Source organism: Triturus cristatus, chromosome 10 (genome assembly GCF_964204655.1).
Source record: "Triturus cristatus chromosome 10, aTriCri1.1, whole genome shotgun sequence".
Classification (NCBI taxonomy): Eukaryota; Metazoa; Chordata; class Amphibia; order Caudata; family Salamandridae; genus Triturus; species Triturus cristatus.
In genome coordinates, this window is record NC_140593.1 from 802,015,845 (window position 1) to 802,035,283 (window position 19,439).

Here is a 19,439-nt window from a genome sequence, read left to right on the forward strand (position 1 = left end):
TGTTTTTACCTCTTTGTGTTTGTTTCTGTAGTTTTAATATAGCGTAACTCAATCCTATGGTATTAGAGCGCTTTACATCAGCACAGTTACATTAAATGAGATCACTTAATTGTTTTAGGCACGGGGATATTAAGTGATTTGTCTAGACTCACAGGATAAGACTCAAACCTGGTTCCTACTTCCAAAGTAGGCAGCTCTGGCCGTAACACCACTTTCTGGTTAGAGGCAGAGTGGCAGGCTGAAGGAACATGAAAGTGTGGCTCAGGTGGGCTTGAATTTCCAACATGAACTTGAGTGAGAAATTGTATTCTACGTTTTGTTTCTTGGCTGCAGTCAGTGCTTTAAATGGGCAGGTACTGCCCAGTACGGAGAGCCTGCACTTCTTTAATTTGAAGAAGAGAGTATCTGCACTTCTCAGCACTGCTGCAATACGTTTAATGGGAGAGTACAGGCCCTTCTCACAAGCAAACAAGTACTCGAAAGGACGAGTACCTGCACAACTATATTTCCATTTAAATAACCGGCTACAGCTGTTGTCTGGCTGAGAAGGTGGCACTCATGTTTTATGCAGTTTTGTGGTTTATTGTAGCATGTCTGACTTGTTAAAGGTTATCAAAGTAACAGGTGTACAGCAGAGGCTTGTCGAGGTGCTTGATGAACAGGAGCATCGGCCCAGCAGTTTCCCATCTGGAAAGTATAGGGCCCAGTGAGCGATCAGTGTCCTCTGTAGGTTTTGGAAATATGAACTGAAAAAAGTATAGTGCCTTCAGGGTATTTTGCTGAGATTTCCACGCCATGGAGAGAGATGTGTGCCGTTTTAACAAGAGAGGGACAGGGAGCCGAGTTATGAGGTCCTGCACAATGGCTCCCAAAGAAGCTAAGTCTGAAGGGGGTGTGCAGTTCCTGGCTAGGCGTGGGGGACAGGGAGGTCTTTCTTCGTGATGCCCTCACACACCCCGGGGGATGTCATGCTTCATCATTGGGCATTTGCCCCTCGTCAGGCCGGCGCGGCAATGCCTGGCGGGCTCCCGTAAACGGGGCTCTTTATCGGAGATCTTTTTGAAGAAGCCGTTAGGTTAGTGCGGGTGTGGGGGCTGGGTAGTGCACAGGAGAGTGAAATAAAATAGGTCTGGAGCAGTCCTACTTAGGTCAAGTTTAATGGTTTAGGTAGCTCAAGCCTGGTTAAGAGCGGTGCAAGTGCCCCTATGTGGAAGTAATGTTCCTAAAGGGCTATCAATTTGAAGTTGGTCAACATATTTCGTGCCTAGATTGCCCCTAATGGGTCAGTTGGCACTTCATCAGGACCGGAGTAACTAAATGTGAATGGTGCACTACCGTCTGGTATTGTAATTCTGTGAGCTAATTACCAGATGCGGTAGGGTGTACCCGAGTAGACTTGTACTGGGGAGTACTGTAGACCCCTAGATACACAGTCTAAGGCTGGCGGGGGAGGGCGGAGCACGCCATTGCTCCGGGAGAGGTGTAGGCAGCCGACTTGCATTCGTCGTAACCTAGCTCAGCGACCTAAGTAGGACTGCTCCAGACCTATTTTATTTCACTCTCCTGTGTACTACCCAGCCCCCACACCCGCACTCACCTAATGGCTTCTTCAAAAAGATCTCTGGTAAAGAACCCCATTTACGGGAGCCCGTCAGGCATTGCAGCGCCGGCCTGACGAGGGGCAAACTCCCAATGATGAAGCATGACATCCTCCGGGTTGTGTGAGGGCATCATGAAGAAAGACCTCCCTGTCCCCCACGCCTAGCCAGGAACTGCACACCCCCTTCAGACTGAGAGATGTGTGCTGCCAGAATACCTCACTAACATGAAGAGAAATAGTGTGTAGATTTCTAGGAGCTACAGTGACACCGAGCAATAGATGATCTGTAGAGACGGCACCATGCGTTCACAGATAAACAGTCCTCATTCCCCATTCAGCGTTAATAAATATTCACTGGGGATTACTCATAGTCAAACAATACAACTTTATACATAAATAATTCAGAATCTTAGGATGGATCCCCTTCCCTAAAATCACTCCTAGGCTCCAGAGTCCTAGGTTCAGTGGTGTATACGTTTTGTGGCACTTTGGTGATTTAGGTGATTAGTGATGCAGCTGAGAGAATCTATGGGTCCAAAGTTTATATAGGCAAAAGGAAAAGGTGAGTGTGAAATTAAAAAGAGGATTGTGAAACAAACGGATGTGTAATACAGCCTGCCAGAGAAGAAAACTGGTCTCTGGATCCACTTCACCTTGTAGATGACCTGTAGTATCGGATTAGGAAACTAAACTGTTAAACACAGAGACACTGGGAACACACGCCAATATGGAGAATTTGTGTGATGTCTGGATCTGGAGTTATACACTGCTCAGCATGTGGATGGATTTGATCAAATTCAAAAGCAGACTGCTCTGAGCTATCCTGGGCAGCCCAACAATAGTGAAGAAGCTTATTTGTGTAGTGGCAGCAGCTGGCCGCTGGTGCAGTGTGCACTAGCTGGTGGGGAACTCGGCGGACTATAGGTTCCATCGACAATGGGTGTAGAGCTTTGTGAAGCACTTCCCCGGAAGGATTCACCTGTTGAGGTCCACCCAAGAATTTACTGCATGCATTGGGAACATGCTAGTCAAAATTGGTTTCTTCTCCTCCACACATTTTCCAGAACATCAGTGCTCACGTCCTCCACTCAGGCTAACCAGAAGTAGCAAAGAGATAAGACCCTCCCATCAGGAAGTTATATTAGCTCACCCCTTCATGAATGAATAGTAATCCATCCAATCCCCAAAGGCATGTGCAGAATGTTTTTGATAAGGGATTGTCCACCACACTTGGGCTTTCTTACCCATGTAGTAGCTTCCCACGTTCGAGAATCTTCTTAGCTGTCTCTGGTAAGTCCCATATAACTTCACAAGTGTGCCTGATTTAACAAACAGACAGGCAATCCATATTTCCATATCCATGTACAGTGACTTCCTGAGGCCTAGCTGACTATTGGACATCCATGAAGTGATGAGTTTAATGGGAGTTATCATCCAAGAAAGCAACACTGAAGGCGGAGGCGTCCTTGAGTTAATTAAATTTGTATCCATAACAATGCGGAGTTGCACAATTTATCCTCCAGCACCAGTGGGCACACCCACCGAAATTCAGAAATCAGTTACTTCTGTGAGGTGCCGCCCCAAACCAGCCTGCATGCCCACAGGCTAGTGCACACATTCCAACGTGGAAATTATGGTGATGCAGTCTCATAAGGAGATATCCATGTCAGTAAGAGGCCTCCCGTGCACCAACAGGGATTCATATTTTATTAAAAAAGATACAGAGACAGGTGCATCATATATATGGGTCCCTTATTCGTCTTCTTCCTAGAGAATGATGTTGTGTTTGGAGCCAAGATGGGTCTGTATCTGTTTATTTACATTTTAAGGGCATTCTATACATCCTGGATCTTTGTGTGGCTGAGTCTGTGTTTGTACTGCTTATAAGAGAGTAAAGATCTTGCACTTTTCATGATGCCGATTCGAGGTAGAAACTACTTTTTACATCCATATTTTCCCCATCTAACATAGAAAGGCAAATACAGTTTTGTGTGTGAAAGTTTCCAAAGGACCAATACTGTCCATCCTCAAATGTGTTTACTGATGCAGGATAGCAGGCTTTGGTTAACTGGATAAACTTTTCTGTTACAAGAGCCCCGGGATACAGTAGAACTTCCCCAGAGAGATACTTGAACCACTTGCACCATCCTGAACCAGAAAAACGTCCAAGTCCCTGCATCTGAATTATTGCGTACATTTTAGAGTCCTGAAGATGCAGGTTCACTTCTCGTGGAGGTATCTAGTCACTGAGCTTGGTATAGGTTAGGCTCCTGGTACAGAAGGTATCTGAAGGTGTGAAAGTGGAACTGATCACTGTGCCCTGATCAGTGGGCCAACCCACTCTGCAAATTTAAGATGTAGCGGGCAGAAAAGTGTCAAAATGGGCACTGGAAATCATGGAAGCAAGAACAATTTACAAAGTTGCCATTGGACACAGCCTCCCAGCTCTCATACTGGCCAGAAAGATATGGACATCCTGAATGATGTCACCATTCTACCCTACATTCTTTCCTACTTACCTGCTGACATTATCAGGAGTTTCCTCCTTCTGAGCAGACATCGCTCAAGATGGCGGAGACCATCCTAACAAGCAAACACAAATGACAGAAGACCGCGTTCACTGGGAGCTTTCAGAAATATTTTGTCTTGTAGGGATTTCCACAATCCAAACATTAAGGGCAAGTAGTTTGTATGGGTGCTGAAAAAGATTAGTTATGCGTGTTGCCAATAAAAATGGTAACATTTACACAGATGAGACCAATTTGAACGTTGAACTAGCTGTAGGATCTGGCTGAAGGAGAGTGGCATCCAACTTTAAAAAGCTGGGAGATGTGAGCATCTCCTATAGAGCTCCGCCTATCTACTTCAAATTTTACCACAGCTCTAACATTCTTAACACACGTCTCATAATTTAAACAACAACATCAGTCATATCCACCTTCTTTATGCACCGCACATTCATCAAACTTGTTTAGTGCATTGGAAATTAAATGCTTAATTTTGATATTTAATCTACTACTTCACACCCACATCTGATAATGCCCTTCATACTCGCAAACAAGGTCTGCGAAGGAACCTATATGTCATATAACACACCTCCTAACTGTCTCTTAATGTTTGCAAACTAGTCATTAACATATTACCAAAGTCTCTGGTAATCACTTTATATGTCACACACAACTCTCCTAATTCACCTCAATTCATCACCTTTTGTTCAATACTCAGCTCTGCTAACAAACATTTCAGACCACAACACAGTTCTAGTAATGTAATTGGCTCAACCGAGAACCCTGAGAAAGTACTACTTCAAAGACCCCACAGAACTGTGTGAATGTGTCTTAGGGCCACAATGCACATTTCTACCCCCACAACACATGCAGTCTCATAGGCCACTTTGCGAAGGCACCTCAAGCCCCAGTCTAGTCTTCAGCCTCCAATGTATTCCAGATCTAGGAAACATACACAGATAGCTCTTCCTTCACAGCTCAGTTCCAACTTGTACTGTCTTCCCTTTCTATGATTGTACTGGATGCATACACAGCGCTCTGGCAATGCACCTGAATGGTGACTGGCAACATGCAATGCTTTCTGGCACTTAGGGCCTTTAACAACAAGTCATCCTCCACCTTTCACATCCTGTTACTAATGCAATCTGCACAGAGCAATGGTGAAATGAGAAATGGTTTGGGAGGTCAGACTGGTGAATAAGACTGAGGTTTGTGGAGAGTTTATATGGACTGTTAGGAATAAGGTAGAGCACAGAATGATAAAAACCACAGACCGTGTTCTTTAGTTCAAAGGTTTCCGCCTCATACTGCTCTCTCATCTTGTTTGTTTCAATCTGGAGTTCAATAAGGTCCCTGGAAATCTAGAAGAAAACAAAAAGAATCTGGTCACTGAAGCACGTCTCTGGAACTCCCATTCCAGAAAAGCGAGCCATGTGAGTGGTCTCTGCTGTTTTTCCTGTAATGTATGGATATGGAGTGCTGGCTGTTGCAGCGCCAGTGGAGGATTGTACTGGGGCGCTGGTGGTTCTTTATCGAAAGGTGTCCTGGCTGAAGAACCCTATAGGGAACCAAAGTGGAGATAGCAAGCAGTTGAGTCATGTATAATGAAGGAGATCCCTGCAGAATGTGGTTAGGGGCCTCTGGGTCTCTCCTATCTCACAGATCTTCATTGGCCTTGGAGTGAATGGGGGCCCACTGATGCCACAGATGCTGCAGGAGCCAGTGTTACCCCCTTGGCTGCAAGCGGCACAAGGTGATAATGGCTGCCTGTTGCGATGGATACATTTGGGTAAGCACCCCAGACAGATAATGGTGACTTAAATTGCTTTAAAAGTATTCACCACATGTGGCACCTATTACTGTACCTATTGATAAAATGCCATCGCAGACCGGCATACATGGGCAAAATGAAGGAACATGTAGAATTTCACTGGATGGATCATAAAAAGTAATACTAGAATGGAGTCAGGGGAGCAGCCCACGGCGTACACTGTTTACAGGCTGCCAGGATAAATGCCCTATGTGGTACATCTAGGAGCCTCAGAGGAGCAGCCCACAGCGTACACAGGTTACAGGTTTAATGTCATTTATGGTCAATCTAGGAGCATCATAAAGGGAGACTACAACATGCGCTAGTAACAGGTTGCCAGGCTAAAGGCTCTATATGCTCCATCTAGGAGCATCAGAGGAGTCGCCCACTTTGTCCACTTGGTAAAGGTTAACAGGATAAATGCCCAAGGAAATACAACAGCCTTGTGAAGATCACATCACCTTCCTCACTTCTAGCCTCCCCAAAGAGTAGTAGGTTCTCACACAGGAGTATACAGTCGCCCTCCAGATCTTTTCATTTTCTGAATATTGAAAATTGTAGGTACAGGACCTAGCTGTGAAATACCTCTCCACGCACATATTCTCTATCAGATCTCACCTTGAGCTTCTCCTCTTCGCTAAAGATGAGCTTGGAAGACAGGTCGGTCTTGGAGCCAGCAAGCTGCCCCATTTTCTCCTGCAGCTCCCCAAGTTTGACGTAAAGCCTCTCGTTCCGATCTTGTAGTTGCACCTTTGAAGTAGAACACATATCATTAGACTCATTTGTGCCACAGACCTTTAAACAGACAGAATACCACACGTTACCCTAAGCTGTTCATAACCACCTTTGGTTAAGCAACTCCCTAAGCGTTAATATTCTGAAGGTAAATGGGACTGTGTGTAGGATGAATGACTGAATATCAGAGCAAACATAGGATCATGCAGGTGATGGAGTGTGAACCCAGACCCCTTATGTGAACAAGGGGAAAGGGCCTTCCCTGAAATCTCAGCTTCGTTAATGCATGGACTCTCAGTGCACACTCAAACGGAACTGTCTCCTACTGTTTGGAGTCTCTGGTAGTCATAAAATAATCGAGTAGATTACTTTTGTTTTACATTGAGCAGTGGAACATTATATAGAACCATGGCGTGCCATAGAGAAGATGAAAGTGATGGTTCAAGTTTGGAAATCCTCTCTCGCACTCAGACCTTCCTTGGGATATTGAGGTCCTCACTCTCAAAGGCCCCTATTCCTATACATAAAATCAGATTGCTCAAAATAAACACTTGCATGAGCAACTCCTGGTGTGGTGTCACTATAGTGCAGGCTTCTCCAACAAGTAGCTAATGAGCTACTGGTAGCTCTCCAGATGCCTGTCAGTAATCTCCTGTGTGCAGCCCAGCCTACTAAATTAGGGGTTTTTACTAGCCAAAATTCACAGTAGTGCGTGTACTCTCAGAATTCATAAACTGATGTTTGGAGAAAAAAGTCTGAATTTCAGAAATATATTTAAAGCTGACTTTTGAGTGATAAATCATGTGACGCTGGGGGAGACATGACTAATACTAATACGTCAGGAGCATTGTAGCTCTGACTGTTATGTATTACCCATGTTGAAGCAACCCAATTCGACAAAGCACTTTTAACACAACTTCTGGCAACCCTGCCCAATGAACTTAGACGATCACAGCTAGTAAGCCTGCATACGCTGAGCATGAATGTAATCTTATTTTATGCGGTCATTATTGCAATCCTGATAATATAAGTAGCACTGAAGGATTTTTATTGAACAGAAGTTGCTCTTAATACAGAAAAAGTTGGAGAACACTTCATAGTGCATGCAATATGTCCAAGACAAAAATATTACAACCCCTACATCAACCCATAACATCTCATGCTAAGTCTAGCTGAGTCGATGTGGAGTTAAGAATAGTAAATATACACTTACCTTGTGAGTTAGTGAATGCAAATTTGTGTAAGTCGATACTGTCAACCTCAATCTAGTGAAAATAACCCAATTCCTTTACCACTCAACTAAGAGAATCTATTGTGAACTGTAATGTTTGGATTGTTCCATCAGTTAAACAGTAAAAGCTCCTTTGAGTTACACAAGAAACAAAATAAAATATGATCTAAAAATATCAGTTACCATGAAATCTTGAGACAGTTCTGAAGTAGGAAATTAAACATGAATCTTACAGTAATGGTTATGTTTTCCTATGCAGTGAATCTTACTAAAAGTTAAGGTGGACAAGTCATTGAATGTGTAGTCAGAAAAGAACAAGTTACTTACCTTCGGTAACGCTTTTTCTGGTGGATACAGTATCTGCCTGTGGATTCCTCACCTTGTGAATATACCCTGCGCCAGCAACATTCGGAAACTTTTGTAGCAGTCCACACCGATGAGGTCGAAGACGACGTCACAGAGACACGGCTCCGCTCGTGACTCCGCTGACGTCACCGGCTCCATAAGAAGACCTCGTCGGCATGATGACGTCAGTTCCGCCCTTTTTTCCGTGCCTTCGAGGCACACGGACGGACTGACAGCAATATATACACAGTATACACAGCACATAGTATACAAAGCAACATACACAGTGTGGAGAATAAATAGGAAGGCAAAAGAAGCAACACACTGCCTTTAACAGTAACAAATACAATTTGAAACTCCATCATTAGAATTGTAGGTATACAAGGGTGGACAACGGGGAGGCGGGTGGGTCAGTGAGGAATCCACAGGCAGATACTGTATCCACCAGAAAAAGCGTTACCGAAGGTAACTTGTTCTTCTGATGGATACATCTGCCAGTGGATTCCTCACCTTGTGAATAGATTCCCACAGCAGTCCCACTCCCGGAGGGTGTCCACCCTTCTATACCAGAAAGTCCTGAAGGACAGAACAAGCAAATTGTCCGTCCCTCCTCACCTCGGAAATCCAAGCAGTAATGCTTTGCAAAAGTGTGAAGGGAGGCCCAAGTTGCCGCCCTACAAATGTCCTCCACAGGAACACCTCTAGACAAAGCAGATGTGGAAGACTTAGCTCTAGTAGAATGAGCCCTTAAACCCTCTGGAGGTTCCTTACCGGCCAAAGAGTGGCATATCTTGATGCACAAGACAATCCATCTGGAAAGGGTGCGCTTGTGCACCGCTCTGCCTTTCCTGCAGCCCAACAAAGCCCACGAAGAGCTGGTCGTCCACTCGAAAGTCTTTAGTCCTATCAAGGTAGAAGCTCACCACCCTCTTAGGGTCCAAGTGGTGAAGCCGCTCCTCCTCCTTGGAAGGGTGAGGGGGAGGATAGAAGGTAGGAAGGGTAATGGATTGCCCTAGATGGAAAGGAGTTACCACCTTTGGCAGAAAATCAGCCCTGGTCCTGAGTACCATTCTTTCAGCATGAATGGTCAAGAACGGGGGTTTCGAACTTAGAGCTTGAAGCTCACTTACCCTCCTTGCCGAGGTGATCGCAATGAGAAAGACCATTTTGAAAGACAACAGTCTCAAGGGACACTTGTGTAAAGGCTCGAAGGGAGAACCCATCAGGTAAGTTAAGACAAGATTTAAGTCCCATTGAGGCACAATAAAAGGAGTAGGAGGAAACTTGTTTGTAAGACCCTTTAGAAATCGTTAAACAATAGGCGATTTGAAAAATGATGGTTGATCCGGCAAACAAAGGGATGCCGACAAGGCTGAAAGATATCCCTTTACAGTGGCTACAGCAAAACCTTGCTGAGCAAGAGAAAGGGCAAACTGAAGAATGTCAGATAAACGAGCCCTCAAAGGATCGATAGATTTCTCCCCGCACCAGAGCACAAATTTAGACCACCTATAGGAATAGATAGATTTGGTGGAATGACGTCTTGGAGACAAAATTACATCTACCACATCTGGCGGTAGAGAAAAAGAATTCAGGTTGCCCCGTTCATTCTCCAGGCATGAAGGTGTAAGCTCTGGAGGTGGGGGTGTAGAACCTGCCCCTGCGACTGCGAGAGGAGGTCTGCCCTGAGAGGGAGACGGAGAGGAGGGTACGAGGAGAGGTGGAGAAGATCTGAGTACCATACCCTTCTTGGCCAATCTGGGGCAACCAATATTACTTGGGCCCGGTCTTGGCGAATCTTCCTCAGAACCCGAGGAATCAAGTGTATGGGAGGAAACGCGTAAAGGAGATGAGTGCCCCAACTCAACTGAAACGCGTCCCCCAATGCTCCCTGCATCGGATACTGGAGACTGCAGAAAGAGGGGCAGTGAGCGTTCTCGTGAGTGGCAAACAGGTCCACCTGAGGGCTTCCCCACATCCGGAAAACGTGACGAACCACCTCTGGATGAAGCCTCCACTCGTGGTCGGCGGAGAACTGCCGACTGAGACTGTCTGCACGAACGTTCAGAACCCTGGCCAAATGATTTGCCATCTGACAAATCTGCTGATCCTGAGCCCAGGACCAGAGACGCAGAGCCTCTCTGCAGAGACAAAGCGACCCCACTCCTCCCTGCTTGTTGACATACCACATCGCGGTAGTGTTGTCCGTCAGGACTTGAACCGACTGACCGCGAAGGGAAGGGAGGAAGGCCTTGAGCGCCAAACGTATCGCCCGTAATTCCAGAAGGTTGATGTGAAACAACCTTTCCTCTGGAGACCAAAGACCCTTGATCTACAGATCCCCCAGATGCGCACCCCACCCTAAAGTGGAAGCATCCGTTATCACTGTGGCCACCGATGGAGGTAGATGGAAGGAATTTCCTTGAGACAGATTGCCCTCCACGCTCCACCAAGAAAGATCCGCCGCAGCTTCTCTGGAGATCCTCACAGACTCCCTGAGATCTCCTTTGTGCTGATACCACTGCCTGCGGAGGCACCACTGGAGCGCCCTCATGTGCCAGCATGCATGGTTGACCAACAGAATGCAGGAAGCAAACAGACCGAGCAGGCGAAGGACCTTCAGGACTGGAACGACCGCTCCATTGTTAAACAAGGCAATCAGTTCCTGTATGTCGAGAATCCTTTGTGGAGGTGGGAATGCCCGACACACAGCAGTGTCCAATACCGTCTCTATGAACAGGTTGCGCTGAGAGGGCACCAGGTGAGATTTGGGCACGTTTATCGAAAAACCCAATTTGTAAAACAGCTGAGTTGTAACCTGCAGATGTCAGGTTGCAGAACTCCTCAGGATCCGGGCGATGCTATAGAGGTCCACCTCCAGATCTCCCCGGACTCCAACCAAAGGTTACAGAGCCCAGAGGGGATCAGGCGAGGGAAAGGATGGGGGAAAGGGTCAGCAGGGACAAGATTCTGAAAAGACAAAACATAACAAATATATTGACAATGGATAACAGTCTACTCTCTTTAGGTCTCACTAGTACAGGAGAATTCTAGATATATTGAGGGCGTGGACCTCACATCCTGTAATAACACCCACAATCATACCCCACAACGGACTCCTCGCAATGAATCAGATGGAGCCCTCCTGCTATTCAAGCATGGATCTTATATCAGACCCCCGCAGTGAGTGAGTATCTCCTCTCCTTAGTGCAAATGACAAAAGACAACTAACAGTTGGCTTCCACGGTGAGAGCACCGCCGCCTGGAGGCCCTACGACGTAGCGCTCCTTCATCTGGTGAGTATCAACACGCTAGGTTCTGGTGTGGTCTTCCCTAGCTAGTGAACTCAAACCAGCCCAATGTCTCGCTCTCTTATGTATGTTTGTGGCGCCCTTCCAGCGCGGAAAGTACAAGTCAGCTTTACTGAGCTACGTGTCTTGATAATCGCTCTCTCCAAGCGTTGTCTGACAAGGTGAGTTCCTTTGAACTAAGACCCCCGTGATCGCGCTCCCCCAGCGCGGTTACAACGGTTAGCTCATCCGAGCTGAAAACATATGTAGCGCTTCACTCAGCGCGGTTCTGTTGTGTTCAGCTCCTATGGGCTGAGAATGAAAGCTCGCTCCTCCGAGCGCAGTCACAAATTAGATAGGCTCCTCCGAGCTGGAAATATAAGTAGCGCTTCTCTCAGCGCGGTTCTGTAGTGTTCAGCTCCTACGGGCTGAAAATGAAAGCTCGCTCCTCCGAGCGCGGTCACAACTTAGATAAGCTCCTCCGAGCTGGAAATAATCAAGCACTCTATACAGCGTGATTCGAAAAGGCTCAACCTAGCCTCTGCTAGTGTCACAAAGGGACGGCTGTTCTCGAGGTCTGTGAGGCGCGGGCAGTTGAGCTCATCCGAGCTCCGATACCTCTCACCTGCTTCCTCTTCGGCAGCCGCGACTCCTCCACTGAAGCTCCCCGCCTGGGCGCCTTGCTCCGAGGGATGGGGAAAGTGGAGTCCTGCGGTTCGTCTTCCTCTGTGCTGTAATCACTCTTCCCGCCGGGTCGCCAAGCTCCGAACGACAGTAAAGAGATTCTGGGTTTCAAAATATCGCACGCCTTCTGCCGCGCGGGACGTCTTTTTATGGACGCCCACTTCCTGGTTCCGGGGTTGCTGGGACTTGTAGTGTTTATACGCTAGGTAGGCGCATTGGATCCCAAATCCTCACAGCAGATGATGAAGCACCTCCTCTGGCTTCTCCGCTTTGATCAGCCAGTCGTCCAGATAGGGGAAAACTGAAATCCCCGACCTTCTGAGATGGGCTGCCACCACTGCCATCACCTTCGTGAAGACTCGAGGTGCAGTAGTAAGACCAAACGGAAGGACCGCAAACTGATAATGTTGCGAACCTGCAGTAAACCGGAGATACTTCCTGTGCGACTTCAGGATGGGGATGTGGAAATACGCATCCTGCAAGTCGATCGACACCATCCAGTCCTCCTGATGCAGCGCTTGAAGAACCTGCGCAAGGGTGAGCATCTTGAACTTTTCTTGCTTCAGAAAAAGATTCAAGATCCTGAGGTCCAATATTGGATGCAATCTGCCGTCCTTTTTCGGAATCAGGAAATACCGGGAGTAGCATCCCTGACCCCTTTCCCGCTCTGGAACCACCTCTATCGCACCTTTCTTTAGTAATGTCAGGACTTCCTCCTGCAGGAAAAGAAGGTGGTCCTCCGAGCAAGCACCTTGGCAAGAAGGGTAGTTTGGAGGGAATTCCCGAAAGGGAAGGGCGTACCCATTTTCTACAAGATCTAGAACCCAAAGATCTGTAGTAACCGATTCCCAATCTTGTAGAAAATGGGTAAGCCGCCCCCCCCACAGGACCAGCATGATCCAGAATGGTGGATCTAGGGCTGCTTTGCAGTGGTGGGGGGGGTTGAGGAGGAGGATGAGGAGGAGGAGGAGGAGAGCTGTCTACCTCGAGTGCGACCTCTGACTCTGCCTCTGTAGCTCTTATACAGAGTGTTCTGCTGCTGTTGCTGCTGCTGCTGGGGCTGTCTGTATGAACGAAAGGATGACCTTCGAAAGCCCCTGTGTCTCCTGAACGAACCCCTAGGCTGAGTTTGAAGGCCCAAAGATTTAGCCGTGGCCTTACTTCTTAAATCTTTCAAGCGCAGCATCTGCTTTTTTGCCAAGAAGTCCAGAGCCATCAAAAGGCAAGTCCAGGAGCGTTGCCTGCACATCAGGGGAGTACTCGGAAGACTTGAGCCACGCACTCCTCCTCGTGGCAACAGAAGAACCCATAATCCTTGCGACCGAATCAGCTGTATCCAAGCCGCTTTGGATTACCTGATGTGCAGCTGCTTGGGTATCCGACAGAACCTCATTAAAGTTCATTCTATCCTCTTCTGACAGTTTTGGGGCCAATTGCTTTGCTGAATCCATAAGAGCATGGATATACCGGCCCAAAAGACAAGTGGCATTCGTCGATTTTAAGGCCATACTGGCAGAAGAGAAGACCTTCTTAGCCGACTGGTCTAACTTCTTCGCATCCCTGTCACTCGGCACTTGGGGAAAAGCACCTGTAGATTTTCTGGAACAGGCAGCCTGAACCACCAGACTCTCCGGAGAAGGATGAGATGTTAAAAAGTCTGGGTCCCCTGGAGCTGCCCTATACCTCCTAGCAATAACCTTAGAAACTGCAGGAGCAGAGAAGGGCTTATGCCATACTTCCATTACCGGCTCTATAATAGCGTCATTAAAAGGGAGCAAAGGCTCCGATGAAGAGGAAGGAGAGTGTAGAACCTCTGTCAGGATGTTAGGCTTAAACACTGCAGATGGCAACTGCAGATCTAGAAGTTCAGCCGCCTTCTTAATAACAGCGTGGTAGGCAGCCACATCCTTTGAAGAAGCATCAGCAGGAGGAGTAATCTCCCATTCAGGTGACAAATCCAGGCCACTAGCCTCCTTCAATTCATCAAACAAATCGTCTGACTCCATCAGCTCACCTTCTTCCACTTCCTCCATCAGGTACCTCTGTTCCTCCAGTACCCTTTGGGCCTCCCTCCTAGATCTGATCCTCACAGCAGGAGTTGGCAGCGCCGTGACCGAATCCGATGGCGCCGGAGCCGGCGTCGAGCGTGGATCCAAAGGAACAGCCGGCGTCGAATGAGGTCGAGTCGGCACCGGTGAAGAAGGAAGCGGTGTCGATGTCCTCGGCGCCGGTAGATGCCAAGACGGCATCGCCGGAAAAAATGGCATGAAGGGAGCCTGAGGATAAGCTTGGGGAGCTCCCAAATTGAAGGCCATAGGACCCGAAGGTGCACCAGAGGGGTACAAGGCTCTGGAGAAGACCCCATACATAGCATTAAGATAATTCTTCTGATCTTGACCTGGGCCTGGAAACGATGGATATGGCTCAGGCTGAGGCATCACCGGACTCGGGCCGACCAGCGCCGACGGTGGAATCTGCGGAGCCGAAGGCTCACCCGGCGCTGGAAGCTCTTCAATCGGAACAGGAGACGAAGCCAGAGCCGGAGATGGCGCTCCGGTGAAGCCACAGGTGACGACAGGCCAACAGGAGAATCAGGAACAGACGAAGGAGATACAAAGTCCTTATGGCGTCGGGAGGGCGAGGTCGATCTCGGAGCCGCATCCCTATCCGAGCGATGTCGAGATCCATGCCTCTTCTTTTTCTTGTGCTTCTTGGTCTTAGAAGCATGTCCCGAAGTCGACTTCAACGCCGACCTCGACCTCGATCTTCTCTGGCCTCTTTTCTCCTTTTTCATCCTGGCGATGAATAACTGGGCTTCCCTCTCCTTCAGAGCCTTTGAGCTCATCTTGCGACAAGAAGAACATCCATCTACATCGTGGTCCGATGAAAGGCACCATATGCAGTCTTCATGCGGATCCTTTATTGACATGTGCTTACCGCACTCTCGGCGAGGCTTAAAACCAGACTTCTTCGTCATCATCTTCAGCTGAAGACAAGAGAGAGAGATACCAGCAAAAAAACAAAGTATCAAACACAGTTACAGAGAGAGTCCCGAAAACCGTTTGCGTCGACGGCGCGGAAAAAAGGGAACTGACGTCATCACGCCAAAGAGGTCTTCTTATGGAGCCGGTGACGTCAGCAGAGTCGCGAGCGGAGCCGTGTCTCTGTGACGTCGTCTTCGACCTCATCGGCGTGGACTGCTACAAAATTTTCCGAATGTTGCTGGCGCAGGGGATATTCAGAAGGTGAGGAATCCACTGGCAGATGTATCCATCAGAATAATGTATTATCTTTATATTTTCGTATCCATGCAGCTGCCTGGAAACTACAACAGTGGGAAGAAGAAAGAATATTGTGGGTCTAGGGAGGGATCGTTTCCTATTTGGAATCTGCATGCTTCAAATAGAGTACTGATACTTGGGGGAATCCTCTTTGATGTTGCCAAAGACGGTTGGAAAAGAAGTGTTTTATGACCTTTCTTGAATTTGACAAAGGCCTCCTTCAAGGCAGGGCGGTATTGGAAGGGAGAGGGGCTTACCCTGTAAAACAAACATTGGCAGTGTCAATAGGTGTATAGCATGTGGATCAGGTCTGCGCATGCCACACAAACTTGAAACAAATTTGCATTGCCAATACTTGTTGGCCCCTCAAAACTTGAGGAGTGAGAGCAGACATTCGAAAATACGAATGCTGTACCAACATGCTTTGGCAAAGCCAATAGATCTGGCTTTCATGTGGTAAAACACAAAACATCAGCATGCGTTAAACTGTGTAAGTGAAAATTCAAATATACAGACTGATATAACATGAGTGGTTTTCAAACAAACTTCCTTTAATGTTTAGAAGAGCGTTTTTCTGATGTATTTCAACTATGCCACATTTCTGTGTAAATCGCTATCTTGTTCAGAACAGATGTCATCTCTGAGTCATTCATTCAGTCCACCCCTCACGTACATCATTGTCCCATAAGACTACAGAGAAAAGTCAAACTGTAATGGATTTAGTTATTTCCCACTTTTAAAATGTATTAATATTGTATTTCTGATGAACTTCCCCGTTCAACTGTAACTTGTAGCATGTATTATTTCTTACTCTGATTCACCGAGACTCATTCATTCACATAAGATGTCATTGATAGTGTATCTCGTTCTTTTCTAGCATCTACAGATGACAGTAGCATAGAGGGTGCAAAATAATTGTTCATGTAATGAATTAGTGCTTGGGTGTTAAGGCAATATGACGCATATTTGTCATGTGCTCTGATTTGCTGAAGAAATTATGCATTTGCTCACAACACAATGAATCAGCAGAAATGTGGATTTTGTATGCAAGAGTAATGTTTAAAAAACCCTTGATTTTGGAGGTGAGCCAGAAGATTTTCCTGGAAACATAAATGCTGTTAAGGATGCAGACCATTATTCTATTGATTTTGCTACTCAATTTCTGATTTTTACATACTCTATACCTTTGCATCTGAGAGCCTTCATTGCATTGATTCTGTACTGCTTTAATTTAAAATGTAGTACTAAAACCCTTTAACTTTTCATTGATCTAGAAGTCAGTTTTTGTAGTTGGCTCAAATTAATTTTTAGATAGGAATTATGTAATGATTTGCGTTTTTCCCCAATTTTGATGCTCCTGCTGGGTGCCTTAACGTGGGGACGGACACATTGCCTCACAAAATTGAAGTTCAATACTGTCTCCACTCCAGTGAAATCAGAGAAAACTTTTTGAAGTAAATTCTGAGGCGCCTCTATATTTGGGTACAGTTTTTTGCTCCCACACTGGTAACGGTGGGGGTGGACCTAATTTTGATGGTAATAGTGGTGGCTGTAAAGGTGGCTAGAGTCCTGACAAAAACATTAAGAAGCCCACTGCAATACAATATACAAGTATTTGCAATGCAATTGGTCTCCAATTCGCGAGAGTTTAAGCTATTGGCATTGTAAATGACAATGCTTTTTATTTATCTGTTTTGCTAATTAACACATAAATAAAAGACATTGTCCTTTACAATGCCAATAGTTCAAACTCTTGTAAATGCAAGATCTATTCAAAGAAGTGGCCACCATTGTCCCGGCTGCTAGGAAAGTGAAAGCATGCACGGCGCGCTGACTGTGGCAGGAAAGCATGTCGTGCCTGCAGTAGGAGAAACTCATTAAAGAAAATAGTGCTTACAGACTAAAAAAGACGTACCGTGTAGCAACCGAAGTTAAAGGGCCAGTCCGCATGGGAGGTTACAAATGAAGACAATGCGGTACCAAGGCGGGACTAACAAGCTTATTAACTAATCAGAAGCCAGCATTTACGAAGGACAATGACACAAGCCAATGACAAATATGGGCAGAGAGTGAGCGGAGCTTTTATTCCATACTCCAATACAGCATGACGCAGAGCAGTGCATGCGCTGTCCAGGTTCGACGTAAAAAAGGATTGCTTTCTGTTTGCACGATGCAAAAAAGATTTAAATGTGTGACAAATCAAGATACTTTTCAGATGTGTAATAGTCCTTACATATTGCAAAGTAAGCATTACATAGAATGATGAATGATACACCTAACATCCAACTGTCAATCCTTTCTTTGTATGCCCTCGATGAGGATTACTCCACCTAGCTCGAATACACAAAGGATTGACAGATTGGTTGTGCTGTCTTTATTTCCCTCACCATGTCCAGGCACAGAAAAGATTGACAGATGAATAGCTTGCTCTCAATTCTGTGGTGGTGCATTGCCCTCATGAATTGAGATAATAGGATTATATCATGATATGAAGCGTTTAGAAGGCTGTAGATTCTTCAAAACATGTGTCAAGTGCATAGCGGAACACATTTTAACTGGCTGGAAGAAATTATTCTGAGCCATAAAATGTTATGGAAAATAAATAAATCACTATAACCAGTGAATCAAGATTTGATTGTGATCCTGTGAAGACTTTCTTGTACGATTCTTGGCTTCCAATATATTTTTATTCATTTATGAATATAATCTTGCTCCAGGGGTAACTGGAGTAGGAAGCTTAGCATATTCTCTGATACCCTCTATTAATTTACATATTGAGACTTTAAGCCATTTTTTTCTGGGAAGAGAATGTAGTATGCTGGTAAATACGGGCCTACACCAGGGCTTTAAGTGGGCCGGTTCCTGTCGGTGGTTCTAAAAAGTAGGTGCTGAGACGGGTCCCTATCGGGCTCTCCATTTTTGCCCTCACCCTCAGGATGAAAACCAAACTCTTACCTCTGCAGCAGTACCACCCTTCACTTTCTTTGGTGTAACTTCAAAGAGACTTGTTATAGTTTGTTCACAGTCTCACCATTTCAGAACTGAAGCATTTTCAATATTGTATACAACAAAGCCATAGTTGTTGCTTATTTAGCTTAAACAACTAACAACCAATGACAAAGACAATCATCCTGGCTTGTTGTAGATGTAATCTTACTTGTTGTAAAATATATCTGGATGCAAAGACATAAGCAGCAAATTACCAGTCTGACAGCACACTATCCTAAGCAAAGATTTTTAGTTTACGTGTTTTAAGCCATGCCCAAATTACATCGTCCACGGCCCTACAAGAGAACCCCCCCCCCCTAGTTTTTTACGTCCCACTATAAGCCGTGGCCTACACTACCAGTTTCCTTGATGAAGTTGACTGAGAACCAAGACTAGTTGCAAGGCAGCCTCATGACATGGGCAAAGTGACAGTTATTTTGGTACAACCAAATATTTAGTTTCTAGGGGAATAAATATGTGTTGGCCTTAGTGGAATAAATTGTTTCTGGTCCATGAGGTTCTGTGGTAGTGCCAAGAATGATGTGAAACCTCCTGAAAAATGAGGTCTTGACCCGGAACCTGTCAAATAACCCATATACCATCACTTGAATAGCTAGACACCCAGCTTAACACATCACCATTGCTGTACAACCTTGTGCACACACCATTAATGGTGACGCAGAGCAACCCAACTACATCATTCCTCTGGCCTCACTGTTAATAGAGGCAGAACTTTGAAGTGATCTAGGAGGAGAAAGCGGATTATAAAAATTACCTTCGATGTAAATGATAATTAAGACACCCTGCTGCACACACCATCGCTCGGAAAACCACTTTACTAGTATACGCAGTGCTTTAAATGGGCTGGTACTCACTGGTACTGAGTACCGGTACTTCTGAATTTTCTGGGCGTCAGTACCGGCACTTTTCTTAGGTCAGGGAGAGTACTGGTACCCTCATTGAGAGCA

At 46.0% G+C, this 19,439-nt stretch overlaps 1 protein-coding gene across 1 annotated transcript in view; it reads right to left on the reverse strand.

Annotated features, from left to right (window-relative positions):
- Positions 1-19,439, reverse strand: part of CCDC78 (coiled-coil domain containing 78) — a 321,251-nt gene that overhangs the window by 127,771 nt on the left and 174,041 nt on the right. The window contains exons 8-9 of the mRNA XM_085628349.1: positions 6,536-6,667; positions 5,382-5,468 (exon numbers count right to left, since the gene is read on the reverse strand). Coding sequence (XP_085484475.1) covers positions 5,382-5,468; positions 6,536-6,667 — 219 coding nt within the window. The remainder of the gene's footprint in view (positions 1-5,381; positions 5,469-6,535; positions 6,668-19,439) is intronic.